This window comes from Crassostrea angulata, chromosome 7 (genome assembly GCF_025612915.1).
Source record: "Crassostrea angulata isolate pt1a10 chromosome 7, ASM2561291v2, whole genome shotgun sequence".
Taxonomy (NCBI): domain Eukaryota; kingdom Metazoa; phylum Mollusca; class Bivalvia; order Ostreida; family Ostreidae; genus Magallana; species Magallana angulata.
Window position 1 is genome coordinate 22,347,852 of NC_069117.1, and position 27,886 is coordinate 22,375,737.

General features: G+C 32.1%; 6 protein-coding genes across 9 annotated transcripts; 4 read left to right on the plus strand and 2 right to left on the minus strand.

Annotated features, from left to right (window-relative positions):
• The first annotated feature begins 543 nt into the window (after positions 1–543).
• LOC128156711 (uncharacterized) lies at positions 544–1,689 on the plus strand. The gene is made up of 2 exons (XM_052818961.1): positions 544–905; positions 1,326–1,689. The coding sequence occupies exons 1-2, from the start codon at positions 827–829 to the stop codon at positions 1,676–1,678; spliced, it is 432 nt and encodes a 143-aa protein (XP_052674921.1). The 5' UTR covers positions 544–826; the 3' UTR covers positions 1,679–1,689.
• On the minus strand, positions 1,671–5,343 carry LOC128156710 (uncharacterized). The gene is made up of 9 exons (XM_052818960.1): positions 5,137–5,343; positions 4,781–4,867; positions 4,382–4,559; positions 3,944–4,167; positions 3,628–3,813; positions 3,235–3,350; positions 2,931–3,039; positions 2,666–2,689; positions 1,671–2,443 (listed from the first exon to the last, which is right to left on the minus strand). The coding sequence occupies exons 2-9, from the start codon at positions 4,818–4,820 to the stop codon at positions 2,196–2,198; spliced, it is 1,125 nt and encodes a 374-aa protein (XP_052674920.1). The 5' UTR covers positions 4,821–4,867; positions 5,137–5,343; the 3' UTR covers positions 1,671–2,195.
• Positions 5,344–5,889: 546 nt separating this feature from the next.
• Positions 5,890–11,790, minus strand: LOC128156709 (uncharacterized). Of its 2 annotated transcripts, none has more exons than XM_052818959.1 (9): positions 11,644–11,790; positions 9,563–9,755; positions 9,102–9,205; positions 8,737–8,859; positions 8,197–8,382; positions 7,935–8,047; positions 7,604–7,727; positions 7,484–7,507; positions 5,890–7,394 (listed from the first exon to the last, which is right to left on the minus strand). In XM_052818959.1, the coding sequence occupies exons 1-9, from the start codon at positions 11,681–11,683 to the stop codon at positions 6,892–6,894; spliced, it is 1,410 nt and encodes a 469-aa protein (XP_052674919.1). In that variant the 5' UTR covers positions 11,684–11,790; the 3' UTR covers positions 5,890–6,891. The 2 variants fall into 2 exon arrangements, with proteins under 2 accessions (XP_052674919.1, XP_052674918.1); XM_052818958.1 differs by lacking the exon at positions 11,644–11,790 and adding an exon at positions 10,541–11,090.
• A 1,121-nt stretch (positions 11,791–12,911) lies between these two features.
• Positions 12,912–14,370, plus strand: LOC128155272 (uncharacterized). Its single transcript, XM_052816900.1, has 4 exons — positions 12,912–13,069; positions 13,160–13,424; positions 13,537–13,641; positions 13,750–14,370. Exons 1-4 carry the CDS (start codon positions 12,930–12,932, stop codon positions 14,050–14,052), a joined length of 813 nt encoding a protein of 270 aa, XP_052672860.1. The 5' UTR covers positions 12,912–12,929; the 3' UTR covers positions 14,053–14,370.
• Positions 14,371–15,663: 1,293 nt separating this feature from the next.
• On the plus strand, positions 15,664–17,480 carry LOC128156881 (uncharacterized). Its single transcript, XM_052819208.1, has 5 exons — positions 15,664–15,823; positions 16,115–16,310; positions 16,579–16,647; positions 16,783–16,887; positions 16,998–17,480. Exons 1-5 carry the CDS (start codon positions 15,711–15,713, stop codon positions 17,298–17,300), a joined length of 786 nt encoding a protein of 261 aa, XP_052675168.1. The 5' UTR covers positions 15,664–15,710; the 3' UTR covers positions 17,301–17,480.
• Positions 17,481–17,602: 122 nt separating this feature from the next.
• Positions 17,603–26,593, plus strand: LOC128156880 (uncharacterized). 3 transcript variants are annotated; one of them, XM_052819205.1, is made up of 12 exons: positions 17,603–18,786; positions 19,267–19,464; positions 20,426–20,587; positions 20,727–20,756; positions 20,945–20,986; positions 21,141–21,194; positions 21,531–21,572; positions 21,824–21,865; positions 22,510–22,708; positions 22,944–23,039; positions 24,037–24,129; positions 24,281–26,593. In XM_052819205.1, the coding sequence occupies exons 1-12, from the start codon at positions 18,755–18,757 to the stop codon at positions 24,545–24,547; spliced, it is 1,257 nt and encodes a 418-aa protein (XP_052675165.1). In that variant the 5' UTR covers positions 17,603–18,754; the 3' UTR covers positions 24,548–26,593. The 3 variants fall into 3 exon arrangements, with proteins under 3 accessions (XP_052675165.1, XP_052675166.1, XP_052675167.1); XM_052819206.1 differs by having other exon boundaries at positions 20,426–20,542; positions 24,281–26,592; XM_052819207.1 differs by lacking the exon at positions 20,727–20,756 and having other exon boundaries at positions 20,426–20,542; positions 24,281–26,592.
• Positions 26,594–27,886: the final 1,293 nt, after the last annotated feature.

Sequence of the window (27,886 nt, forward strand, 5' to 3'; positions counted from 1 at the left end):
ACACTTACATGTGCTTTCATTTCGTTAAGTTTATTAATGTGTCATTACTTAGTACAAATCGATATTAAATATTTATTAATTACGCTCACTACGTGTATTTATCTAATCTAAGTTACTTAGTATTACAAGTCAAGTACACAAATTTTTGTTGGAAGCCTAGTATGCAGCTGCTGCGGTCAGACCAAATGTAGATGTACAAGTACATGCAGGTACATGTACTTGCATTTTACAGATTTAAATATCTAAATTATAGCTAGTGGAAGAACATAAAAAAGTTTTTTTTTATACAAAGATAACAAAAACGACGTCCAGTAAATAAGTTTAAAGTTCAAACATATGTCATCAAATTGTTATCTGCGTTCTATTCATCACAAATGATTAATAAGTGGGTCTTGTTAAGAACATGACTGAAGTAATGGAGTTAAATCGATTGCAAGCACAAGAAAGTTAAGGGTGAATGCAATATATCTGTATTATGATTAAACAAAGAGAACAATCAACAAACTGCAAACCGTTTACTTAAAACTGATTATTTTAATCCGCTCAATGGATACCAAGGCCCGTGTTTCTTCTCCTAAGATTGACTACATAAAACCCTCCACGGATATTTTACTGTGTATTAATGTATAAGTAACGATAAGTTTTCTTAGTTCTATGAAGAAATGAAGAAACGTTTTATACCATGTGCTAATTGAATTTGAAGTTTATGAAGCTTTTCGTTCAAATCAAAAATCGCTTGCTCTACTGATTGCCACGGATCGCATTATTTCCCACCCTGGGAAATGCCGTTGGGTGTACTTCGGGAAAGGTAGGGGTCAGAGAGACGATGGGAAACTCCCACCCTAGGGACTTGAGATCAGGAGCCATCCTCTCCAACAGATCAACGGCCTACACAAACTCCATCGGTGAGAGAATTTTGTATAAGTACAGAATGATAATTGAGTAATGTAGTGTGTGTTTGTATCTTTATTATCGTTCGTGCATTGATTAAATAAATAGTCTTTGATATGTTAACGCTAGACTGTTAACGCTAGATGGAAACAATATTGGTATACACAACTTAAATAAAGTGGTTGTGTTAATAAAATTTAACATTAAGTTTTTAGGTGTTGATTGAATGTAAACACCGATGAATTCACACAGGATGAAGCTCTGCCATCCAGTCAACTGGATGTTGTATTAAAGGTCTGGAAAATTGACTGAATAGCATAGCTATGCCATTCAGTCACTTTCAAGTTATCTTTCAGTTGACAGAATAACAGAGTGCCATCCTGTGTCATCAGCAATGCATGTAAAAAATATATGTGTAACTCTTTCTTCTACAGGTTACGAAACTGTGTCCATTTGCAGTGACAGCGACTCAGACCTTCCTTTCCGTTTTAGTTTTACGAGACTTGCTAACCTTCCACCCTTGCCCGGTGTCCATCCTTTGGACTACAAGGCCTATCTCAACACCTCTACTATCTCTACTGTCAGCACCAAACCGTCAAAAACAGGAAGGAATCCTGGGCGCCAAACCAAGTTTCATTTACCCATGATTCCGAGCCACACTCATCAAATGAATACTGGGGGTTTGGTTACAGTGAAGGAAAAGACCAAGGAGAAAAAGTCGAACAAAATCAGTAGGAAAAAGCAAAAGGGGTCTAAAAGAAAAAGAAGAACTTTTCAAAGACTATAAAATGACTAGTTTTATTGTGCATTTAGAAAGTTGCCATTTTAATCTACAATGCGCTTTTTAAATGATGTAAATCAAGATATTTTTATATGAAGTTGTGTAAAAGACATGAAGCCGATCAGTAGTCATTGTGGTGGTTTCAACGAGATTTTACTCTAAAGCATCCGAATTTTGGAGTAAAATTAAAATGCAACGTAGTTCAAATCTTGCGATACAGAATCTTGCCATTGAAATGAATTACAATAATTTATCAAATCCCTTTGTAACAGTAATTATAAAGGTGATATAATTTACAAATATGTATACATATATCTACATTTGAAATATAAATTATTTTCTATGGACATTCAAAAGAACTTTTGTTACAGTCAGTAGTAAGTTTATCATATCGTGTCTTTCTTTAAATAAGAAAATTGTATACTTTTTCACTAGACTATTTATAAAACTGATTGTAGATAGTTGAGTTATCCACCTTTTCGTGTTTGAGAAGACTAAATCATGTCAAAGCTCTGAAAGGAAATCAAGTTTGGGTGTCTAACGTTTCCGTCGACTTTGCTTCAATGTTTGTGAAAGACACTGCTCGCTCTTGGGGTGGAGGTTTCTTCCCAAAGAAATCGCACATTTGTTTTCGGAAGAACTTGATAATAATGAATATAAATCCCATGATGATAATGATGCAGACCACGATGGCAAAGTAGATAACCCAGTTGGTTGATGCCTTCATTTTGGGACGATTTGCATGGTTTGTGTTCCTATTTGGTGGAGGGGCTGAAAATAAATTACACAATTAAATTTAATTAAAAAATCTAATTAAAACTTGAATATATTATATTCCATAGGACATCATAATGCCAATCATAGAAGTTAAATGTAAAGTTAAAAGGAAATATTGACAAATGAAAGAGAATTTGATTTCTTTCTGTAATAATCTTTTGAAAAGCGACAGTCATTAATATGACACTCAACACAATATAATGTATAAGCAATTACCTTGTGTGGTTGGTTGACACGTATCTAGATAAATAAATAAAAAAGGTACAATAGTTGTAGAAAGGTAGAAAATAAAATAGATCTATAGATTAACGGATAAACACATAAAAAAATCTAGAATCAAATTGATAATGCTATTTTTTACATTAAGAAGTTTTAGATGTTTACTAAACGCTTTTACATGTAAAATGATATGAAAATTTCAAATAAAATGCTCAATTTCTATATATAATACCAGTAACAGCTATTCATCATCATCTCTTACCGGTGGTCAGATTGGATTTCAGAGTGAGGAAGTTGAGAGACGGGGATACGTCACTACATGTATCATTAAACAATCGAAATGTCGTCCACTCAGCATCTTGTGTTATTTCCTGTATAAATCATTAATTAAAGTTAACCATTTTACAAATACTGCGTTTAAAAACATCTTTTGGCCCGTGACAGTTACTGTCATGTAACAATGTACTTGCATCCTTTCTATCCTTTTTTTATCAAAACGAAAATATGTTGATAAAATAACGGTATCGTTTATGAATGTAATATCATAAGAATGACGAATTAATTACCATACAAATAAACCCGTGAGTTGTTGTAGTTTGGTAAGAAACATCTTCTGTCCACGAGTAAAGATATATGACGTCTCCAATTTTCCGGTGAAACAAGCAAGTCAGAGACAGGTGAGCTGTAGGGAATAAAAAAAAATTCAACAAGACGAACCTGCACAATTTAGTCAACTGAATGTTACTGCAAGGATTGGAAAGGTGACTGTGTGACAGAGTTATGTCATTCAGTCACATTTCAGTTAAAATTAAGTCATATCTAATTGACTGAATGGCAGAGATGCATTGCTCGGACGGTTACTAAGATGACAAATGTCTTTGGAATTGTTCTCAAATACATAACTGAACAGTACAGACATTCATTGCAGAACAGCTTAGTAACAAAGAAAGGGTCTTTACCTGAAATAAACGAGTTGGAATGACAAGACAGCCTTGTTGATATCACAACCTCTGTGCTTCCGAAGCATCCGTTGATTACGCCATTTCCACAAGCGTTTTGAACCCCATTTTCTTCTACTGTTAGACTTGCAAATGAGTTCCTCAGTATGCTCGGACAATTGGTCTTAACAATGGCCTCACTTGAAACTGTAATTCAAAAACACATAATTTTGCATGATCTTACTGACATAACGAAGACGTAATGCATGTAAAGCAATTGTGATCATGTTCATACTAAATGTATATTTTCTTTTAATCATTAAAAATCATACCATACCGTTTTTAATTAAGCTATACATATTGTTCTCGGTATTTAGAGCAGTGCAGACGTCAGTCATGGTAACGTTTAATTCATTAGAATTGGCAAAGACTCGCTCTCCGACCATCGGATCTACAGGTGTCCCGATATAGTATATGTAATTATTTTGTGTCACTTGAACGAAGCTCATGCAGGTATACACGCTGACTTTGATTGAAAACACGTCAATATCTTGACTCGACCTGCAAAACATAAAAAACTGATGTTATAAAATGATGAGCTCTATAGAATTCATGAATATATTTCGTACTTTGTTAATCTTTCATGTATATCATAACCAATCACTAAGTTGAAATACGTATACAAGACACAGTCATTTATCTTTTTTATGTTTTTTTGTAAACAATAACATATCACTGGAAATAATTTAAAAGTAAACGGGACGGATATTATTACTTAAACATGAAGTGAGTGCCATTGTTCTCTGTACACTGTAAGTCTATGGAGCTCGTCCCAGGGAGTGTTACGGGGTAATTGTGAATCACTGACTCGCCCATTCTCAGAAAGCCCTTGTCGGAGCTGATCCACACGCCCCTTAGGTCCTCTGGCAACTGGCATGACGATGCAGATTGTGCTGTGATAAAATTCAATAGAATATTTCACATAAAAGTAAGCAATCGATTTTCTACACTTTTAAAGTTCTTTCTTTGATTTTCCAATATTCTGGCATTGTAATCGTATTGAGTAATAAATAGAGTTCTATATATAACACCTGAAAATGGTTTTGATATTATTTTTGTATTAAATTTCGTATTGAGAGAGAGAGAGAGAGAGAGAGAGAGAGAGAGAGTTTACCTGCAAAAATGAGTTGGGTTACAAGAAATAGCCCCAACATTTTAATCTTTCTCGATGATTACGCCACAGTTTACATAATCTGCAGACCTTTTACAAAATAAAAAATTAAATTGTAATAGACGTAAGCAGAGCAGATATTTGCCTGTTGTCATGTAAAACATGGGTAGTCCCATAAGCCAGTTATTGTGTTGGAAGGACAATGCATAATACACACAGGGGAGGGTTAAAAAGTACCCAGTACACACTCATTTTCAAACAATCCATGCATAGTGATTGAACTGATTAAGATAAAAAACTTCTTTGTATCTCCAAAACATAAGTTATTACGAACTGCCATTTTACTTTTCGTTATTTACCTTTCTCAATTCCCAAGTAGACGTCCCAAAAACCAATTAAAACTGTGGCTTAATTCCCAAGCTGCACACACCGCATGAAAAATATCGCCAACCGTTATTTATGAAAAACTTATATCAAAGTTCGAACCTTATTTCTATTGAAAAACCGTGTGTACTTTCGTTCATTTTAATGGATCGGGGTTCGTCTATTCAGTTTGGTGAAAGCCTGTTTATGCAAAAGCAAATTAATCGATTAGGTTTAAAGGGAAGATAAATGAAAGCATGCCCGTATTGTTGTGGGCAAGGCTGCAAGGGGGTATGAATTGCAGAATTAAATCCCTGAACAACGAAAAATGAATTAAAAAACGATAAGGAGAAGACAGACAATTAAACGACTTTGTATTGCAATGTGTCTGACTGATGGGATCGGGTAGATGCAAGAAAGGTAACTCTAAATTGGACGATTCATCTAATGTCATGTGGTTAGACCGCCTAGTTCAACCTCTATTGAGGGAGAGCTAGAAATAGTTTCGTGACCCAAACTATGATTTTCATTAATCGATCGGGATTTTTCATCATCGTATTGAACTACTAGTATTTCATATTGAAAATGACCAAAGTTCTCTTCACAAGCCACCATTCAAAGTCCCCAAAATTGTATGTTCCAATGTCCCGGTCCCTTGGGGGACACACTTAATACATGCGATCGAAAAAAAATAAATAAAAAAAAAGCATGTGTTGATGCATACATGTATATTTTATTGACTATATATTTCTACATACCAACACAATGTAATAATCATTGCAAAAACTGTTCAACTACTATTTACTATTTATAATAACGCATTGAAAAATTATTACTGGAGCTAATTAAAAACATTAAAAAGTTATTAAATATTCAGTTAAATTAAATTAAGGAATAAATTAATGTTAGAAATGTTGTATACTGGCACTGTACCAGTTATCGGCTAAAATTTTACGTTTTCTTTTCGTGTTTCCTTATTTCTTGATATATTTGAACAAAGCTTGACATATTTTAAATGGTGAACTCCTAATTTATCAGTCGGTTAGATTATATCATCATTTAGAACTTAAACATTTTGTTTTTGTGCTATTTAGCACGCTCCGAATTTGCCGAGTTTTTACGATTTACTTTACCAGTTATCGGCTTCGTGATAATAACACAGTAAAATCCCTTTTCATGTTGATTTTATATTCTGCAAAGTTTAAATTGAATTATGTCCCTTGCGGGGTCAGCCTATAGGTCGTAGGGGTTACTATACATAAAACTCATAAAATTATCCGTTTATCATCATATGGTAATACATAACAACGCATGCTGTTCAATACATAATTGTGCAATCAGGCGTTCAACTGCACCATGACTCTCTCAGAATTTAGTGAATTTCTTTTGTTTAGAAATTTTATATGTATTGATATTAAATGTCAAATCAAAGAAGGGATATAATAACGTATCACAAAGAGGTCATATTCCATTTTTAACTTATTACGTCACTTTCCCCATAGCTGTAAATCAGCGGTAAACAATGATCGTTAAAGCTCATGTTTAAAACATATTCAAGAAAGTTTTCAAGCAAACTAACTTTTCTTTATTCGAAACAGACGACTGAATTAAAAAATCTCGGATAGTCGCATGCTATAAACCCGATCCCTCAGTTTAGCCGATAACTGGTCTTAGCAGATAACTGGTACAGTACCAGTTATATATTTTAAATAAACATTTTTAAACGACTGAGAATTCTTCACAAAAAGTTTCTAACAAGATTCTGATCCGAACGAGACATCGTCATCATCTGTACTGAGGATGGAAATTGTGGAGAACGGACTTCTCGCCCGAAATATGGCGGAATCGAAGCTATACAGGCTTATCCCGTCCGGTCGTCTGGGCATCCGGCCTCTCATATAATCCACGATACTGTCTGTGTAGATACACGTGATCTTTGGAGGTGGGTGAATCGAAAACTCGTCAGTACTGAAGCCTGGTTTGAACAAAGGTACAATTTGAATTGCTCGTTTTGGTCTAAAATAATTAACAGGTCTAGGAGAGTTGATCATAAGGGATTTCTTGGGATCAAAGTGTTGAAGTCCCACTTTTTCTCCCTTTCGAACGTCAATAGGTTTTTCTTCTTTTTTCTTCTTAAGGTAGAGTTTTAGACGTTTAGTCAGCATTACAATGACGACGACCAAGAAAATTATAAATAATCCTAATAATATGAATAGGTAGTTCAAATCAGCAACAAATGGAGCTTCAGTCGTGGCTGAAAAAAATTCAAAACACAAATGTTATGTGTTTTTATTTTTTTACGATGATTTTAAGACGAAAATTGCAATGATAAGACTTACGTACTGGGGAGTATAATTTGACAGGTGTCTGAAAAATCATAAAACTTGGTGATTAGCTTTATCCTAATATGCTTTTGATTTATCATCATTTCAACGATATTCATATGTAAAATGCCTAATGCACCTGTTATATCCTTTAATTCAGCGGATGAACTTGTTGTGGGATAGGCTGTAAAATTTACGGAATTTCCACAAAAATTTGGTTTCTCTTCTAAGAATACAGTTCCATTCATGTAGTTTGTAATTTTCTGCAAATATTAGAAAGGCATCAACATGCTTAAAAAAATCGACGAATTTGTCACAAGTGCACTTCCTTTAAATTAATATAAATTAATATATAACACTCCATTTGAAAAAAGGTGTATTTTTATTTTCATGTTTGTCGCGATATGCTGTTTTATTTTTAGCTTTAAGTTTTTATTTTATCTTGATCCTACAAACAGAATATGACTCACAAAACAGAAGAATCTGTATGTGGATGAAGTCAACGTATCATCGTTGTTCCACACTGATAAATACAACTGACTGTCAACAGTCTTTGAGAAGATGCAGGTGTAGATGCCTCCATCTGAATAACATTAAAAACAACACAAGTAACCATGTCAATACCCAGATAGCCTGGAGAAAATAAAAAAAAAATTAAAAGTTATAATCATAATTAATAATATTTCGGAAAATAAACTAGAATCAGTCGCTGCTCTAAACACAATATTTCACCTGAAAGTGTTTTCTCGGTACAATCTCCTTGCGTAAAGTTGAGCATGGTTTTATTAGTACAGCCGTCCATCTCCGCCGTCACACAGTTTTCTGTTGTCCCCGAGTGACTTGTAAATGTGATATTACTGTAGACCATCTGTAAGGCATTGGGACAGAGGGTCTGTATTACGTCATCTTCCACGGCATCTGACAGACAAATGTTATTGTTAATGAATATTTCATTTGATTTGATTTTTTTAAATATGAGGATTTGGTATTTGATCCATTTTCTTAATTGATCATGTAAAATCCGCCTACTGTACTATGTTCATTAAATGCGTTGCAATTTGCAAAGTTGAGTAGATGTTGTTTTCATAATTTTTTTTATCTAAATTAATTATCTATATAAATGTTGATATCAACAACCGGAAAGGTTGTTTATCACGTGCTAAAACCTACAGCAGCAGTATTGTATACAACATAGTATTATGATGTCCATTGTTAAGTACGTACGTAAGACAAACTTTACAAAAAATACTATAGTTATATAGTAGTTTATACCTTTACGTAACAGTACAATGAAGTTTGACGGATCTATGTAGCTTCTAGTGCAGATATTTTCATATGAGTTTGATTTGTCCTCCGCAATCCCGACCATATTTTCACGGATAAGAGTATCTACAGCTATTCAAAACTTTTCATTCAAGAAAGTGTAACAACAAATGAAACTTTTACACGTACAAAAGAAATCAAGCCACAATCTCAATTAAAAAAACCCAGTTGTTTTCTATTTAAGTCATCAACAAAATTAACCAAACATTAATTGAGACTTGAATTAGACAATGTGTCTATTTCATTTATTTGGACATTGTTAGTTCTATTGTCCTACCTTTGAATACACTGTTATATATTATACATATATATACCTGTTGCGTGGTAGTAATAGTTCAGCTGGTCATTGACATTGTAGATATCCAGGCAAATGTAAAAGAAGACGTTGGTTCCAAATAACACATTGAAATTCATTGACCTGAAAATTTATTAATATAATAGATCATACAATTTAAACTTATGAAGGAAGTATGATTTTATGACCTTTTTAAACAACGATGCAAGAGGGTTTAATATTAAGACACAAAGTTGGCGCTTCAATATAACGACCTGTCAAGAAATAAGTTTTCTTTTTCTCGAACTCGCCATCATCCACTACGACACATTAGAGGGGTTCAATTCTCATTTCGGACGTTTTTTTCCTCTAATTAAGGACAGAAAGAGTTTAAAGCCACTTCACTTAAATAGTAGGGGAGATAAATACATTGTCGCATGTTGAATATAGACACGCACAAACATGAATATGGTTTTAAGAAACACAATTGACATGTGTTACCTTATAGTGAAGCGGTTGGCGTTGACTTTGGTCAGACATGTAAAATTATAGTAATCTATGGTGGGGTTGTTTGGGTCGGCGGAGGGGATGTAGACCTTGTAGTTATAGATGGAATCCGTTGTAATGGACAAACTGCCTCTCTCTGCACTCGTCCATTCTCCCATTAAATAAGTCGGAAATATACAAGTTCCATCTAAGAGAATATTAACAAAGATGTAACTGTTAGTAAGCAGGGTTCAAAGTATAAAACTCATCGTAAGTCCAAAAAGAGAGTATGAATAAGCCGTACCTACATACATGTACATGTGAAGATAATTGTGCAAATCTACATTGTGCGATGAACTAATATCGTAGCATCGGTATAACAAAAATACACACGAGAAGTTCACAAAAATACGATTAGGAAATGCATGTACACCTTAGAGCAATTGGATACGACGTCAAAACATTAAGTTTTAAACTTCCATTTAAATGTACATTTTTCTCGTTCTCAAATCATTTTAACCATATTTGGTGTGCATTTGCGTCTGATTTTAAAAAAATGGTTGATATTGTTCTAAACCATTCGAATGTTCAATATTCTGTCGATGTTACATTGTACTTTTATTATACATCAATTTTAGCCATACCACCATCCTTTGGTGTTTCAAAAACCCTTGATATTATAAACAACAAAAATTTTACCCCCAAAATATATAAAAGCAACGCAAATTGTGGTAAAAAATGGTACAATAATCATTTTTTTCCAATGAAAATATTTTGTTAAGGTTGTTGTCAGATTTTCCCAATTTCTACGTTCACAAAGAAATTAGTAAAAAATAACGCGTTTTAATTAAACATGGATATGAATTGATTTATCATATTTTACGCGAATCTTTTTAATATTTTTTAAAGTAAACATTAACATGCCTAAAAAACTTATTCTTACGCGGCGTAACAGATTTTAAATTAAATTGATATATAAAGAAACTATTTTACCTGAATATGGAATACCTAATCCCAAAATTAGCAGTCGAATTAACAAGCGTTTAATGAAAAGAAAATTCATTGCTACAATATTCATGATGCTTGAAACTTTTTCCGTAGCCAATTTCAGTGGCAAAACACGAAAAAGGATAAATATGCAAACCTTTGTAGTTATTAGCAACAGGTTGATACAAACATATTTCTTCTCTGGGCACCCTTTGTTTCATCGGTTCAACGATACGGTTCTTTTCACCAGCAACAAACTCTCTTTGTTTAAATCTAGGTACGTTGGTTTCAACTTACAAGTCAATATAGCCATAAAGGCATATCAAACTATAAATAAACTTACACCAAGGAAGGTGAATTTATCAGATCGTTTTCCAGAAGGTGGTAAAAAAGTTTGGACACTGACGAATAACTGAATCTATATAATGAATCGTCACATGCCCCATCAATAGTTGTTGAACAGTTACATTTTTATTTTTATTTTGTATCTCTTATCATTTTCAGAGGTTTTTCATGAAACGCATCTGGCTGCAGTCGCAAATGAGATGTCTATTATTATCACAATACTTGCTCATGGAGACACATATACATTGCCTGCTGCCTAATCCAGTTGTGTAAATATATATTTGCATAATAAAATATGTTCAAATTAAATCAACAATACTTGCTCTTGTGAATATGCAAATCCCAGTATGAAAAAATACATCTTCTATTTGTACTTAAGAAAAAATTATCAACCCTCAGAAAGAGAGTAGTATAAAGTTTCATTATTTTCACTAAGAGGATATGTTCATGACTGATGAGCCTCTCAAATAGTTGTCTCAAACTAGTACTACATGTATATATACATGTTACTAGTACTAAATGTACATGTCACGGCTTGTATGAAAATTTACATACATGTACTTTAAAATGTTTTGTAGGTTTGTGCTGTCTAAAACCATTGGATAGTCAAAGTACATATATTCGTCTTTGTACAGTCGAAGATCTTAAAATTTGAACAATTTGATGGTCTGGTGTGGAAAGAGCAACATTTAAATAGACACATATTAATTAAGCTAACGTTCTCTCTTAGACAACTAGAAATATATGAACTTCTATAGCTTTACCTTCAACTATTGAACCTCGCACTTTGCAAAGTAATAACATGTGTTTGTTGTTTTTTCTTATGTTAAAATCAAAATAAGCGGAATAGTGAACTTTGAACGTTTTGCTATGTGAATAGAGAGGAAACGGGAAATAACAACTGATTGGTTATCATAAATGTCAAGAGCGTTAAGTACAATTTTTGTTTCACAACATATTTCTGATATATCTGACATCAGCCATTGGCATATAATTTTAGTTTAGGAAGAATTTATTGAAATAGATGATATGGTGATTTAGTACGAGCGTTAAAAAACCAACGAAAACTTTTCTATTTTAAAGCTATTTAAAAGAAAAAGGATTTTTTTTTCTCAAAAAAATAGTAATTGTTTATTGTTTAAAACGTTAGGAACCGGAAGGGTAAAACAATATAATCCAGCAATAATTAAACGTATGGATAAGAAGGGCGTGTGATTTACTGTATCATTTCATGAGTCAGGATTCTGAACTGAACAAAACAAACAAAGCGTTTGGTGTAAGATTTCCTTTGAACAAGTAGAGGGTACAAATAAAATATTCATAAAAAGTTAAAACAAAAATGTTAAACGATTTTATTAAAATACATACATTACCATATATACATGTGTATGGCTAGAGAAATACATATCAGAAACAGTTCCAATACATCTTAATAAATATTATATTTAATGAACACACCTATTACGAAACGAAACCCTATGTTCTTTTTTTAATTTTATAATATACAGATTGCGGAATAATCTAAAAGTCAGAAATTACGTTTTACAGAAACTGATATTGAAATCAAACCAGTAACTTTTCTTTTTAAAGTATGATAATATTTTTGATATTGAAGATTATAAATCTGTTTCTGATCAAGGCGAAATGTATCGATCCTTATATAATGGATCTAATCTTATTTCCATATTCCAAACAAATTCAAAATTACCATATGACATGATAGATACTTGTGTATGGTTTATTTTGGAGCATTTTCAACTATTTTTAAACGAATCATTCTTGATGTACTCTTTCCTGAATTGGAATTTTCTAGATGATTTCCGCATGATTTACCAATCATGAAAACAACATAAAAATGCAATTGACAGCCTGAATCTAGATCCTATTAAAAATAAACATTTTTGGTCAGTTATATAAGAAATACTTATTGTAATAGTTCATTGTTCAGTTTGAATAAATAATGACGAGACTAGCTTAAACCAGAAATTACTCATACATTCTAGAGATATCACGTGATCAAAACACGCACGTATATATATAAGCAGCGGATATGGAAACTTATTCAACAGTCAAAATGAATATCAACACAGAGAACCTTGTGGCAATTATTTCTAAGCTACAGTACGATTTGGATGTCACTAGGCGAAAGCTACAAGAGGTTTCAGCAGAAAAGGACAATGCATTAAGCAGGTAAAATTGTGTACTGATATGTTAAAAAGACTTATCTCTCTTTTGCTGTTCACTGAACAGGGTTTTTAAATGCAATGTCATTTTGTTTAGGTTGAGCTCCATCGCTAGTGCAAAACTAACCTACAACAACCCAAACATAGCGGACCTGTCAGACAGGAACAGACCCCAGAAACTTGGGGAAATGTTCGGTGAGCTGTACGACAATGAATGGACGGACGCAGTCGATCGTCTCACGGACATCATGGAGGAGAAGAAAGCTATCATACTGCTGAGAGATGTCCTCCAATATATCTATGAGAAAACGAAAAAGGCATCAGAAGACCAGTATCGTAATCTCCAAAATGCCTTATTTCAGGTAATTTTTGAGAATAAAAATGGCATCTACTGTTATTTTATAAGAAACTGTGTGTTTTTACGTGTTTTTGAAACAAATGAAAAAAAAATTAAAAAGTTTTCTTGTTTTCCAGAGGGACTTGAGGAATTCGGAAATGAAGAACTTCATACCAATATACAAGAAAATAGGTGAAATGCAAAAGGAAGTGGCAGCAATCTCCATTGAAAACTCAAAGCAGGTAAACATAACACAATCTTAACTTTTCGTGAATACCCGTCATAGACAAATTAGATTAAGAGTGTTTTCATGATTTATACTAACGATGAATTTCTTTCTCATTATTAAGGGCTTCAGAATTGATTCGGATTTCATGCTGCCGTTCGAAAGTGTTATTCTTTACGGTGAACCTTATGTAGACAGATGTGTAGAACTGTGCTGGAGAATGCATATTCAGGACCCTCCCATGATTCTGGACTTTAGTAGTTCATCAGAAATTGTGGACAAAACCATGTTTAGACTTTTCACACGAAGTGGAGAATACGTGGACTTTGTTGTCTGGCCTGCCCTATTACTGCACGAGAATGGCCCTCTTGTCCAGAAAGGCGTTGTGCAACCTTTGAAGTCAAAATCAACGCTTAAATCTCATTAACCTTCAGACAGTTTACATTTCCTTTTACAGTACCGAGTTATATTTGTTTGAACTTGGAAGATCAATGTCATCTGAACCGTTTCATGTTAACATATAGAATTTTTACACTCTAGATTGATGAGGAAAATTTTTTGAGATTCTTGTCAACCGATTGGCAAACACGCAATCGACAAAACGACAAGTGCTAATTATATAAATAATCAGCTGCAATATTCTAATAATATGCCAAACCATAATAAATATTTTTTAGTTTTGTTATTTTGATATGCTATTGTTACAGTTGTTTCGTTGTTGAATAAAAAAATTATTTACAGTTGTCTTTGGGGTTTATCTTTTCGTTTCTTTTGCTCGCCATATTCAGGTATATTTCACCCCTTGTATTAAAAGGGAGTTTAAAAAATACAGACGAATTAAAAATTCACACACACACACACATTTATATATATATATATATATAAGTTTGGTTTTAGCGATGATCGAAATAATTAATCGTGAACTGATCGACAGGAAATTAATAACGTGTATGAAACAAGTACTCCATGCCCTTTTCCGGGTGATTACTAAAACAGGGAATAGCTGTTCCATATTCGTTGCAATATTACTGATCATGAGTAATCATGGGTGATGTAATGTACCTAGAGCCACCTATGTGTTTATAGTTCTAAATCTTCACCCCACTATCTGGCGGCGTCTATCAATGAATCAGCTACTTACAATGTTTTCTACCCTATAAGCTCATATATTCACAACAATGTGCTTATACGATGACCTCTTGTGAAAATGAGACGTATGTGAGTGAACCAGTTATCACTTGACCTACTAAAGATCAGCTGAGAGTTAACCATATATAGTCTTATGACACACCTGCCTCGCCTGAGTTTAAATGGCCGAGATAAAAAAAAAAGTAAGGCGAATGAACGATTACGTGTGTCTGCATTGTTGGGTGTCTCACCTGACAATTTGTAGAAGTAAGTTACAGAACTTGTGACCAATCCCACTTGTAAATTAGAACAATAAAATATGTTCAAATCAAAGAAATGATAAGAATAATCATTATAAAACACGCTTTCAGCATCGTGATGTGCCATGGTATATGCTGGAAATGAATTTAGGCAACAATTAAGAGCTAAATTATGAATACATGTACCTGAAAAGTGAATATGTTGTGGTACAAAAACTAAAATAAGCTATTACGCTATTCACACATTTTAAACGTGTCACTAGTATTATATTATGCACAATATTTTGAATCACTTATCGTTATAGTTTCAAACACTGTCATTAGTATAAAATATTCTGCCCAAGCCGAAATTTATCATTAAAAATATTTAACTTTGAATGATAATCATCATACAAAAGTTATATATGTAATCTCGTATTTACAATCATAGTTTTTGGTAACAAAATGAACTGTTTGTTACTGAACAAAAGATCTTTGTTATGAAAAAAAAAACGAAAAAAAAATCTAATGATTTGATCTAAAAACAACTTAAAAAGTGTTAAAACGGAAGCGCAATTGTAAAATATCATGCACACTATGTGCTGTTATGACGATGCCAAAATATTTAAAAGGATGCGTCATCGATATCGGCTTTAAATATTACGTAAAACATAAGCATGTGCAATATCATTTTGAAGTGGAAGGCCTTACTATCACGATGGCAGACATAAATAACTTGATTCTCCTCATGTCGAAGATTCAAGGGGAACTAGACGAGACAAAACGGAAATTAAAACAAGAGGAAGCAGAAAAAGAACGTGCTTTAACTCGGTAATTGAATTTGTCAAATTTATTTTGGGCTGTGTTGAGCATTTTTTAGATATGTGTACATGACTAAGTCTTCAGTATAATATATAGCTTATTGTACACGTAAGTTTTTGATTAAAAATGATATAGAAATAAACAATAAAATTTCTAAAGGAAGTAAATGCCAAATTCTTAAAGCCCAACATATTATATAATTATCGCACGTGTATCTCAAAATAATGTTATTTATAGATCAAACAAAGGTTATTATTTCTTTGAATAAACTTTTAAATGAAACTATCTTGTTCTTTGTAGACTCAGTTCCATAGCTGGGGCGAAGTTGGCTCATAATAATCCAGGACTGACTGATCTATCGGACAAATACAGGCCGCAAAAAATCGGAGAACATTTCAGCGAACTGTACGACAATGAGTGGACGGAGGCTGTCCATCAGCTGACTAGGGGCAGAGACGAGGAAATGGCCATTCAGATGATCAGGGATGTTCTCAAGGTAGGACTCGACACTTTTTGTAATTTTATACTTAGTCTAGTCTAGAACGTGTTGTATTTTTATTTAATATTGATTATATATATTTTATTCTATCAAATGATAATTTTTACGACAAAGATACCCATAACGATATATGAGCACACGATTATCCAATTTAAGTACTTATCTACGATTTATGCTTTAACACATTTATTTCAATCTACATTGTTTTTCTTACTTGTATCTAAAGAAATAAAGAGTTAACGTGAGATCACATGTTCTTTTTCAGTTTGTTGCCAACAAAACGAAGTGCTGGGCTGACAAACAGTACAAGAATTTACAAGAGGCATTGTTCCAGGTATATACACCCATTGAGAAGCGTTTTTCGTTTGATTATTTTTGCATGTAGGCAAATTCTTCTGAATACAGTACTATTTCAATTATGGTTATACTTAAACTTATCATCGGCAAGATATTTTTATAAAAATTGCAGAGAGACCTGAGAGATTCAGAAGCAGGTCGCTTCATAACAACTTACAAGAAAATCTCCGAACTTCAAAAGGAGGTGGCTGTTTTATCTATATCTAATGCCAAAAAGGTAATTTTTTGGAATTTGTAGTTTTATATGTGATCAATGTTGAATGTATTGTTTTATTCACCAATATGTTACACCTGTTTTAAATCATAAAGAAACCTTTTGTGTTTTAGTGGCTGAAAGAGGACGAGGAATTCGTATCAAAGTACAAAGACGTCTTGTTACACTGTGAACCATTTATAGACAGGAGTATAGAGGTCTGCTGGATGATGCAAATCCAAGATCCGCCCATGTATTTACAATTTGATTCAACGAAGAATATAGACAAAAGCCTGTTCAGACTCTTCACTAAAAACGGCAGAAGCCTCGATTTCGTTGTATGGCCAGCGCTCTTGCTACATGAAAATGGACCTCTTGTTCAAAAAGGTGTGGTCCAGCCAATGAAAGAGAATTCCTCTAAAAAAGAAGCATCTTAAAAGCAATAGATAAATTTTGTAACAGTCAGTAGTTAAAACACTTACAATACCGTCGCTGGCCGACGTACAGGCTGTATTCTAGTCAAATTGTGTTCAGTTGAAAAATCTTGACTATAGTTTTTACGTCTGATGATACATAAAAATATATTTGGGTCATTTATAAATCAACATATCATTTTTTTGAATTTTTACCATATTCATTTTTTCATTTGTTTATACATTAAACTTGTATTGCATTGTGTATTTATAAACTATTTAAAATTAGTATATTTGCAGGGTTTTATTTACCGTTATTGTTTTCTTTTCTATCTTACGTTGAAGTTTTAATTGGAATAAATCTCAACTTTAAAAAAAGTTTTATATGATATAGCACTTTTACACTTCTTTCTTTCTTTTAAAAAAAGTTGAATTATATTGTTTAAGAAATATGAATTGAAAAATAATGTTTCCTTGGTTGTAAAACAACGCCCATATATCAATTACTGTAATTTATATTGATTAAAATACAATTTAATAAATCATTATCCATGCTAGCGAGGACCACACTCGGATAAACAACTGTATTCCAAAATGATAATGGCCAATTTCTATTCTCGTTGTCGTGCAATATTCATGAATGATTTTCTCGATATGACCATTCAGTTTTCGATTGTCACATTTACTTTTATGCGTGTGCATGTAATATGTATAGAAGTATAATGTTGTTAATTACTTCAAAATCCCAACGGAAGTAGTCTAAATGACCTTACGGAACATAGATAAGTATAATAACTATAGGGTACATGTACATTCATTTGCACAAAACCAGCAATATTTAAGTAACATTGAGTTAGTGACTACTTCCAAAGGTTATTATAACTGACCATAGTCTATATAGCTATTAATTATTGTCTTACATAAATAGTGTGACGTTTTAGTGATAGATCCTGAAAAAAAATGTAATTTTTAGAAAAATTTTAAAAAGGTATTAATGGAACTAATTACTGATTTAAAGAAAACAATTCAATATAAAAAAAAATTATAAGCTCGCATTTGGTAAAATTATAGCACGGTTACATGGAAGAGCAAATTAAATCTACAATGCAATTTTTTTTTTTACATTCTTAGATTAACTATATTAATCAATCAATGTTTTATTGCTCAAAATTTTATTTTAACATTATACATGTAGCCAGTGCAGATGAATATTACAACAAATTTAAAGACACTACTTACTCTTTGTGTTACGCTTATTTCTTTTAAGTGTTCACAGAAAAGTAAACGGTATGTAGGAATAACCCACACTTTCGAGATAAAAAACATGCATTTTTCGCATAAATTTTGTAATTTTTACACGAACTTTCTTTCATCAAATTCCTAGAATTGATATTATACAGATATATGAAAGAATTCCAAGAATAAGGGAAGTAATTCTTCATCACATTTTTGTTCATTTTAAAAAGAAAGTAGGGTGTATGTACATGGAACGACAATTCAGAAAAAGAATGTAAGTATTTGATCGAATTAATGTTGTTTATGTACTGTACTCTAGACTTCTGGTCTGTATGATTCTTACGTGTTTCGATTAATATACGTCACTTGGTATTATGTCCATTATATATAATCTGCTGATTTTAGTGCATTAAAGACACGTACAGTCTCATGTTATCATGTATGTACACATATTTGTATAAAATAGTGTACAGTATGTAAATACTGTCTTAATTTATGACATTGATTTTCCTTGTAAAGTTAACAACCTTTGTCTTCAGTCTATGCAAAGGAAGGCCGTTATATAATATCACTTCATTAAGAGCCTCTTTTTTATTTTCTTATTAAAGATATAACGAGAAGATTCTTATATACCTTAGTATTTAGTCATTAAGTCACTTTAAATACAAGTTTCAAATAATAATTTTTATTGGCCCTTCATATCGAAAGATGACTAAAATCTTGCCTTCGATTGGTTTCCTATTGCTGTAAATAGGCAGTCGTCAAAGAGCACTGAAGTGGAACCCAAGGAGAGTGATGAAACAAAACTAATAGAAGGGACCAAGAGAAGGGAACTGAAATGGCATATGTGCCGTCTGTGTTTAGCATGCAAGCTTACATGCATTGGATGGGTAATTTTGGCATACTATGTATGTGTGGAAAAATGGTTTTGCAAAGAATTAGAAAATCCGAGGTAAGTAAATTTTAAGTAGGTAACATTGTATCTGAAATACTCTGGTACCAAAATTTTTCACCCGCTTCTAGCACAAGTACATATAATATGTGATACCCTATCGCCGAGAGAATATACCCTTCAAATTTACTGTGAACATTTCTGTATATTTTGTAAAACATGACAGACGTGATTTTTTTCTTTTAAAACTTCTATAAGAAAATGGCAATCTTTAAGGGAGGGAGAACTTTTTTCAGATCTTCTTGTAGTATATATGACCCCCAGACTAATACTGCAAGAGGGGTATATAAGGAAAATGTTTAAAATTCTAATAGTATACTACGATGCTACATGTACAATTTGTAACATCTTCAGACAGTGTAGATTCTAAAATGTCAACACCTTGATCTTCTGGACTAATTCTTGGGACAAATGAGGGGTTCAAAGTTTAACATAGAAATATATCAGAAAACTATTTTAAAATCTTTTCTCAAGAACTACAATGCTACAAACAGTGAGATTACCAGAGAAGCAACATTATATATCTTGCTATTCTCATATCAAGGTCATAGTGGCCTTCTCTACCTTTTTCTAGTTATTTTTAGATCATCTTCTAATTTTGGTATCTATGACACGTGGATGCTATTACCATAATAAAACAGTTTATGCATCTGAGATCTTAGAATATAATGTTTAAATAGTGGGTATCTTTTTTATATTGTTTTTATGCATTGTCAAATCTTGTACGGAAAGACATTTTTTGAGTTTTACTCAAATGTTAGAACAGTTTTATATATTATAAAATTTAGAAAGAGATACATGAACTATTCTGCAGAAAAGTGATTTGGTCCATGGGCCTCTTGCTACATGTTGTTATATATTCTTAAATACCAATTACATGTACAAAAAAAAAATTAAAAAACAAATGAAAATATTATTTGTTACTCATTATGATACTATTCTATTTTACTTTTTATTACAGTTTTGAGTTTAACGTAACAATGTTGACGCTTAATAGTGTTTGTGTGGTCTTTGGAGCTGCATATTTCTGTAGCATTGTTCTGTATATCATCGAAAAGAGGAGACATAATCAAGACAAGTATATGCTTGAATTTACAAATGATCATAAATATAATATTAAAAGGTAAAATGACAAACTGCTAATGCCAATAGTTTTTTAATTGAAAATATACATCGGTTTTTATTGATTTTTATAATAATAATTTCTGTCTTGATTTCTTGTTCTTTTATATAATTTACTGAGATATCGGTATCATTAATAGATTTAAGAACGAAAACGATAAGGAAATCAGGTACATGCAACATTTTGTTTATTGTTAAAGAACAATTTTATGTGTTTTGAGCCAAACAGAAATGAGTTCAAACTTAAAATTTATGGATATAACATTTTATTTTTGACAAAGAACAAAATGTACATCTTGTAGAATTTTACTTGCTTATCATGTGAACATAATTTGAAAATTGCTTTATTGCATTTTAGATTGTCCGAATTCCAGTCTGAACTTGATCAACTGAAAGAAGAGTATTTATTTTAAACAATTATTTTAAAAGCATGAAATGTATATTTTCTCAAACAACTGTAAACAAATCATTTTCAAATCAAAAACAAATGCATACATATACAATATATATGACACGTCCATTAACGATTAATATTTTTTTGTTTTATTCGTTAGACTTCGCATGAAAGATGACACGTTGAAGAGAGAGCAACTGCATTTGGAACAAAGGTAAATATTGTGAAAATAAGACAACATACTTCAAGCCGTGAGTAAAGTTAAAATAGTAACTTCTTCCTCTTGTAAATCCCTTTATGTAGACCATGGGAATATTTACTTTTTGCATCTAACAATATTGAACAAACGCGTGGTTTATATTGGCTCCATAAGCCTTTACTGAAGTGTTTCTCATGAAAATTGTTGTTTTCTTGGTAATTATTGTGTTAATTTGGAGTAGAACAAATTCCCAGCGATAACCCTTTTGTAAATTCCGCTTTTTCACCCTATGAGTTGAATTCAAAGCTATAGGTACTAAATAGTCATACTCATCTATTAACATTTTTTAAGAATCGAAGAGGAGAAAGTTGCAAGGCAAACGGCAGAAGCAAGGTAATAGTAACAGTGACTGTACAATTATTTTGCACTTTATTTTTCTGGATGATCCAATTATTCATGATGAAAATTTAAAAAGAACATATTTTTATTGTGACATTCATAAAGATGACTCTTTAATTACATTTAGCATAGATAAGATCTATAATATACATGCTTTGTATTATTCATAATATCTATCATAATTTTTCATTAACTAGCTTATTTCTATCCATTTAAGCAACCACTATTACCTTCTGTATTTGTAGATTTGAAATGGAGAGAACAGAGAAGGAAAAAGCATTAACAAGGTAAAAGAACTAAAATACTGACTTATTAATCGCATACATTACATACTTTTTCTGTAGATTAGGTAGTCTTATACATAGGTGTCCATGTATTTGATGAAACGAACGAAAACTTCAACACATGGAAAGAAATATAAAAACCATTAACGTGGGCACAGCTTTAGGGTCGAACACATGTTGATTTAAATGAGCCATGACTTGATGGTCGACAATGAAATAGACAGACATTGCTGTTTGACACAATAACCTAAAGTCAAATGACTTGTTAAATATGCTCAATTAATTGTTAATCTCATTAACAGTGGCTTATAGTATCTGATTAAACTTTATGACAATATTTTTAATGGAAAATGCTGGAATCTACTTCCTCATTGATCACTTTTGGCTCTATTTGAGCAAACGGGTTCGTTAAAGTTAACAGATGGGCAATTATTTTTATTTCGTTCACAATTACTTTAGGCATATTTGACTTAGAAAGAAATCATGTGATGTTGAAATCGGTCGAAGAACTTGATGTACTTATTTTTTGAAAGAAAATAACAATTTCATCGAGTCAAAGGGCACAACGTTGCCTCAAAATGATTCTTGAACAAACAACAATGCAAACGATTTTTAAATTTGCGTATTGTCTTTTTTTTTTTTTACAGATTAAGTGCTTACGCTGGAGAAAAATTGAGATTGAACAACCCAGGATTGGCTGACTTATCTGATGAAAATCGTCCAAACAAACTAGCCGAAAAATTTAGTGAGCTTTATGACAATGATTGGACGGATGCCCTAGAATCTTTAGCAGACACGAACCAAACCGAGGAATCCCAAACTCAAGAGCTTTTACATATGCTTCAGGTAATATTTATAAATCAAAGGTAGTCTGAGAGCATATTGATACAACAGTAAACTTAAAACATTTCTACGTTAATAACCCGCAAAAATGTACAAAGATATACATGTACTAGTTGTTTGAGAGTTACATGTATATAAAAACAAGTTAAGAACAACGAAGTTCACAATTAATGAGGACTTTTATGATTGAAATCAGGTAAGGCTATTCAATTCTAAATCTTTACTTTACGTTATTTAGGATATCTATGATTGTTGCTTGGAGTTTGCTGAGCGACAAAGAACAAGATTTATCCTGGATATTACTAAACCTTCTACATTGAAAGATGAACCACTGGTAAGAATAAGCCGTCCGTGAATGAAATTATTTCTGAAAAAAACTACCTGTAACTACGTTTAAACTTATTTGAAAAAATTAATTTGATGTCCGAACTTTTAGTAAAAACTGTTGTGGTTCAAAGAAGATAAGAATAAAAATAATACCAGAAATTTTTGCGGTATCGAACCCATAACATAAAACCCTAGATATATAAAGTTCGCTTATGTCAGGTACTCTTTTTTTTTTTTTTTTTTTTTTATCTTATATTGATCAATCATATATGTCAGGTACTCTAACCACTGAGCCGTTTCAGACACAACAAAGTAGACTGTTTAAATATTATGTGTGACTTTGACCACGAATTTACGGACTTGAATTATTTTTTCAAAACGTTCCATTGTTGGGATACAAAATGATATTTTAATGTATAGTGGGTCATCTCTCCACGTTTTTGTTGATTGAAATCGGTTTGTTTTCCAAAAGACCTTGCTTAGACTATGGGAAAAATATGGAGCACAGACCCACTCTATGAAAGAAAATGCCTTGAAGTTCGTTCTAAAAAATGACAGTACATGTATTTGAAGGTTTTGATACGTATACGCCTGTTTGAGTCAACATATTCTTAATATTGAAAATGTTTATAGGTTAAAAATCAATGATATGTAAAATGTATATTGTTTTAAATGATTTTTAAAAAAATATATCAGATTTATTGATATTTTAATTAAGTAGTTTGGTCTACCGTGTATGGGAATTTTACACGCATTATCGACCCATCGTCTTTAATTGCAAATACATGGATGAACCTTTTTCTTTATTACTGTTTTTTTTTAATGAAAATGAATAAAATTAATGATGAATTCTCAAATCTTGCTTTAACTTAAGAACTACATGATTGTATTTAATTCTAATTCTCAAGTTTCACACTTTATATTTCGCGTTTCTAATGTCCTGCTTAAAAGATATTCGTAATCCTGTATACCAAGGTACAATTGACTGTACTTTCCATTACTAGGACACAGATGTACCAGGGAGAATTCTGTCAAAAGTGATTGATCTTCAAAAGCAGACGGCATCCGATGCCATTGCCGATATTAGAAACTATGTTGTAAGTTATGTAAAGATAAAAATAAGAATATGAATATCGGAATCTCTTAATAAAAAAATTCTTGGTAATACATCAGTATATGGAATTGTTCAATATAGCATTCAAAAGTTTCTCAGACTCTTATGTTGATGCCAAATCAATTTTATTGCAGTTGGCTAAAAAGGAAAACTTCACAAACAACACATCTATGCAAAAATACTTAGATCGCTGTACAGAGTATTGTTGGATAATGGCTATACAGGATCCGCCAATGATGCTCGACTTTAGTCCGGCACAAAATGAGGAGTTTGATAAAGAAATTTTTAGATGTTATACAAGAAATGGAGAGAATGTGGAATTCGTGGTTTGGCCAGCAGTGTTTTTGTACAAGGATGGTCCCTTAGTTACCAAGGGTGTTCTTCAACCAATCGCAAAATAATTGTACCCTTTATTGAACATTATAAAATATGATATTCTAGTAAATCATCGTTTTACAAAATATTTTAAAAAATACGTCAAAACTATTCAGTAAAAAGCCCCCTCCCCCCAAAAAACCCCAAAAACTCACAATTATCAAAAATTGGAGAAGATTATAAAGAAATGAATGTGTAATCTACATATTTATTAAAGTAGGTTCCACATTCATTGACATGTCAACGCATCTTATTATTGGTGATTTGTTTATGTACAAACGACAATGCGACAATATGTATTGATAAATTTTTTTAAAACTACTAGACTTTGACCCGTGCTTGCACGGGCTGCATTTGATATCGGACATTTACGAAATAGATATCGACACACCGTATTGTTGACATTTACGTAACCAAGCTTTAAGCCTATAATAATGCTATCATAATTTCACTACACTCTGCTTCGTTAGAATAATCTAACTGTGTCTCGTAACAGGCCCTCCCACGGTTAAAATGCCTCCCATATACCCGTAATGTAGCAAAAAATTGCAGAATCGCTCCGAAACCATTTTGGGGGAAAATAATGAAACTGCATTGAAAATAACAGTCAAATTATTCATAACAAACCATTTTGGGTCTGTAAAATACCTTTCATCTAAAAATTTAATTCATATTAATGAAGAATTCAACACTTTTTCACCAACATTTTTTACTCGCTTCAAATTTACACACCATGCTGACATTTGGAACTTTGGAATGCACTGCAATGTAAGAGTTATCTCCCTATTTTCTTTGATGAACAGAATATATAGCAAATTTTCAATGAAAATTTACACATATTTCTTTTATCGTTTCTGAGTTTATCCGTGCAAATGTGATATTGTGAAAACATAACCTCCCGGAATTTAGCGTGAATGTATTGCGCATGCGCAAGATTGTAAAATCCAAAAAATCCAAATGATTTCCGGATTTTTAAAATGAATTTTCGTTGATTATTAATTAGCGAAGCCTTATTGAGAAAAAATAAAAACAAATTGGTAATCTTCAAGTACCAATGATGTTTAAAATATATAAAACAGAAGATGGTACTCTTCCAATTTCTCGGTATTAAAGCCCAAAAATTGGAGTCTATTGTTTTAATATAGTAGTATAGATTTGATAATGTTTATCAAATGTTTGTCAGGCATTAATAATGTGGGAGTAAAATGGAACGTTTTTGCCGAGGATTTAACTGATTTGTGAAATTTAAAATAATTTTTTCGTAACTTTCATTTTCAATAATTTGGATGGATCTAATCGATTTTGGTGATCACCAAACCTTAAAAGAGCTATGCTCTAGAATGTCAATACAAAGTCTTACCGTTTTTTTTAACCAAAATCCAATGATAAAACAGGGAAGTGTCTGTCAGTGCCCTATTCCAGCTGTCAGTTGTACATTATTAGATCGACTTTATGAAATTTACATTCATAACAATATGCATAACTGCACATACATAACCACTGACATATGATTCAATAAATATAAGATTCATTTTACGTAACTATCGCAAACACAACTTTGAAGAGTACTTGCAACTGTACAAGATCTAGCTTTTTTAACTTCCAGGTATCGAATCGTGTGTTTTAGCATGTTATGTTTAATTTTGTGTTTTATGAAGTATATTTTTTAAAGCTAGAGTAAACGTATTTCATTTTAAAAATAAAGATTGTTGATATTACTAATTCACATGATATTGTCACTGAAAGACGCTTACATCGAAGAGGGTCATATTCTAAGCCTGTTGTTGGTTTTTTGTTTTCGTTTTTTTTTTCTGAGGACGTGTAAGCCTAATTGTCGGACTTGCAATTCTTGTTCGGGATTTTTTCAGAATCATTTGTTAATCAATGCAAGCAATCGCAATAAAATTTAAAAAAGTGAAGACTCAACAGTCAACGCCTATAAATTTTTTATTTAAAACAATTTACATTAATGATAATATAATATAAAATACATTGCTAAAGCTATAAATATATACTAAGTACATGTACATATATTTTCAATTTAACGTGAATACAAATTTATATTTTTGCATATTCGCAAATGCATATTATATTATATTATATTATATTATATTATATTATATTATATTATATTAATGTTACAACATTTGATATGCAGCTAAACTGCTCGCTGACCAGTATGTAACAAATAAATTATGCAAGACTTGCACATCTGCCTGATTCAATGTAGGAATTTTAAAAATCGCAAACAAATGGATTTGTGACGATTATTTTTACGGAAGCCAGTTAACTTTTTATGCAATGTTTTACAATACTGAATTTGTTGCATGTCTTCGTGATACTTTTTTAATTGAAAAAAAATGTTGCGCGGTAGCGGTTACGTTCAAAATTCTTATGTCACAGGTTTCCATCGACAAGACATCACTTTGCAGTCTACAAAACCAAGCCAATATTTTAAAAGTGATTTGCATACATTCCTGTTCATTATTTTCTTGTGCTCCTTAGAGAAGTAACGATGCATAGAGGGATGGGATAAATCTCAAAATTGACAATAAAGTTGATTAGGTTTAAAATAATTTTATTTTTTTAAGGCTGCATTGAAATGAAAAAAAATTACCTTGCTTTTTCCGTTTTATAGGTTACATATATCTATTGATCCGCACACAATACACGATTTAGAGTAATGGTCTGTCAATGCGAGAAATATCGATGTAGATAAGATAAAAAAACTTATTGTGCAAAGTATGTTTTCTGGTATTAACATGAAACCAAAAAAAAAATAACTTGAAGCTTTTTATTTACGACAGTCATGTATTCATACAATTATTTTATTGGAACGGATCAATTGTATATTACAATTGAATTGACCTATAGGGCCGGTATTGGTTTCTGTCTCTAAAAAAAGCATATCGATTTCCGTTCCATTTCTTGATTTTAGTAAACGCTTGAGTTCTAGTTCCCATAATGTATAGTGATTGAAAAAAAAGCTTCACAGTCGTTGTTCAAGCAGTATGAATAATGGACGCTTTTTTTTAGGTCACCTGAGTAAACTCAGGTGACCCGTTTTCGTCCGTCATCGTGCGTCGTGCTACATGCGTCAACAATTTTACATTTTTAACTTCTTCTTAAAAACTACAAGGCTAATTGTTACCATTTCTGGTGTGAGGCATCTCTATAGTAAGAGGAATCTAAACTGTGAAATTCGTGGTTCTACCACATCCGGGGCACCACAATCTTAGAAATCGTCTTCTCTACTCCCATATATATTTGTTAAAAACTAAATGCATGATTATGATGTCCATGTAGCCCTCTACCAAAATTGTGAAATTCATGACCCCTGTGTCAGGCGTTCAGGCTCTAGGTTG

Bases quoted from the DNA above. Each gene is read 5' to 3' on its own strand.
- LOC128156711 (XM_052818961.1), top strand. From the start codon at position 827: ATGGGAAACTCCCACCCTAGGGACTTGAGATCAGGAGCCATCCTCTCC. The intron at 906-1,325 runs GTGAGAGAATTT...TTTCTTCTACAG, and splicing joins GGCCTACACAAACTCCATCG to GTTACGAAACTGTGTCCATT.
- LOC128156710 (XM_052818960.1), bottom strand. From the start codon at position 4,820: ATGTTGGGGCTATTTCTTGTAACCCAACTCATTTTTGCAG. The intron at 3,351-3,627 runs GTAAAGACCCTT...TATTCCCTACAG, and splicing joins TTCCAACTCGTTTATTTCAG to CTCACCTGTCTCTGACTTGC. The intron at 2,444-2,665 runs GTAATTGCTTAT...ATTTATTTTCAG, and splicing joins GTGTCAACCAACCACACAAG to CCCCTCCACCAAATAGGAAC.
- LOC128156709 (XM_052818958.1), bottom strand. From the start codon at position 10,625: ATGAATATTGTAGCAATGAATTTTCTTTTCATTAAACGCTTGTTAATT. The intron at 9,756-10,540 runs GTAAAATAGTTT...ATATTCTCTTAG, and splicing joins ATTAGGTATTCCATATTCAG to ATGGAACTTGTATATTTCCG. The intron at 9,206-9,562 runs GTAACACATGTC...ATAAATTTTCAG, and splicing joins GCCAACCGCTTCACTATAAG to GTCAATGAATTTCAATGTGT.
- LOC128155272 (XM_052816900.1), top strand. From the start codon at position 12,930: ATGGAAACTTATTCAACAGTCAAAATGAATATCAACACAGAGAACCTT. The intron at 13,425-13,536 runs GTAATTTTTGAG...CTTGTTTTCCAG, and splicing joins TCCAAAATGCCTTATTTCAG to AGGGACTTGAGGAATTCGGA. The intron at 13,642-13,749 runs GTAAACATAACA...CTCATTATTAAG, and splicing joins CCATTGAAAACTCAAAGCAG to GGCTTCAGAATTGATTCGGA.
- LOC128156881 (XM_052819208.1), top strand. From the start codon at position 15,711: ATGGCAGACATAAATAACTTGATTCTCCTCATGTCGAAGATTCAAGGG. The intron at 15,824-16,114 runs GTAATTGAATTT...TGTTCTTTGTAG, and splicing joins AAAGAACGTGCTTTAACTCG to ACTCAGTTCCATAGCTGGGG. The intron at 16,888-16,997 runs GTAATTTTTTGG...TTTGTGTTTTAG, and splicing joins CTATATCTAATGCCAAAAAG to TGGCTGAAAGAGGACGAGGA.
- LOC128156880 (XM_052819205.1), top strand. From the start codon at position 18,755: ATGTACATGGAACGACAATTCAGAAAAAGAAT. The intron at 20,757-20,944 runs GTACATGCAACA...ATTGCATTTTAG, and splicing joins GAAAACGATAAGGAAATCAG to ATTGTCCGAATTCCAGTCTG. The intron at 21,195-21,530 runs GTAAATATTGTG...ACATTTTTTAAG, and splicing joins CAACTGCATTTGGAACAAAG to AATCGAAGAGGAGAAAGTTG.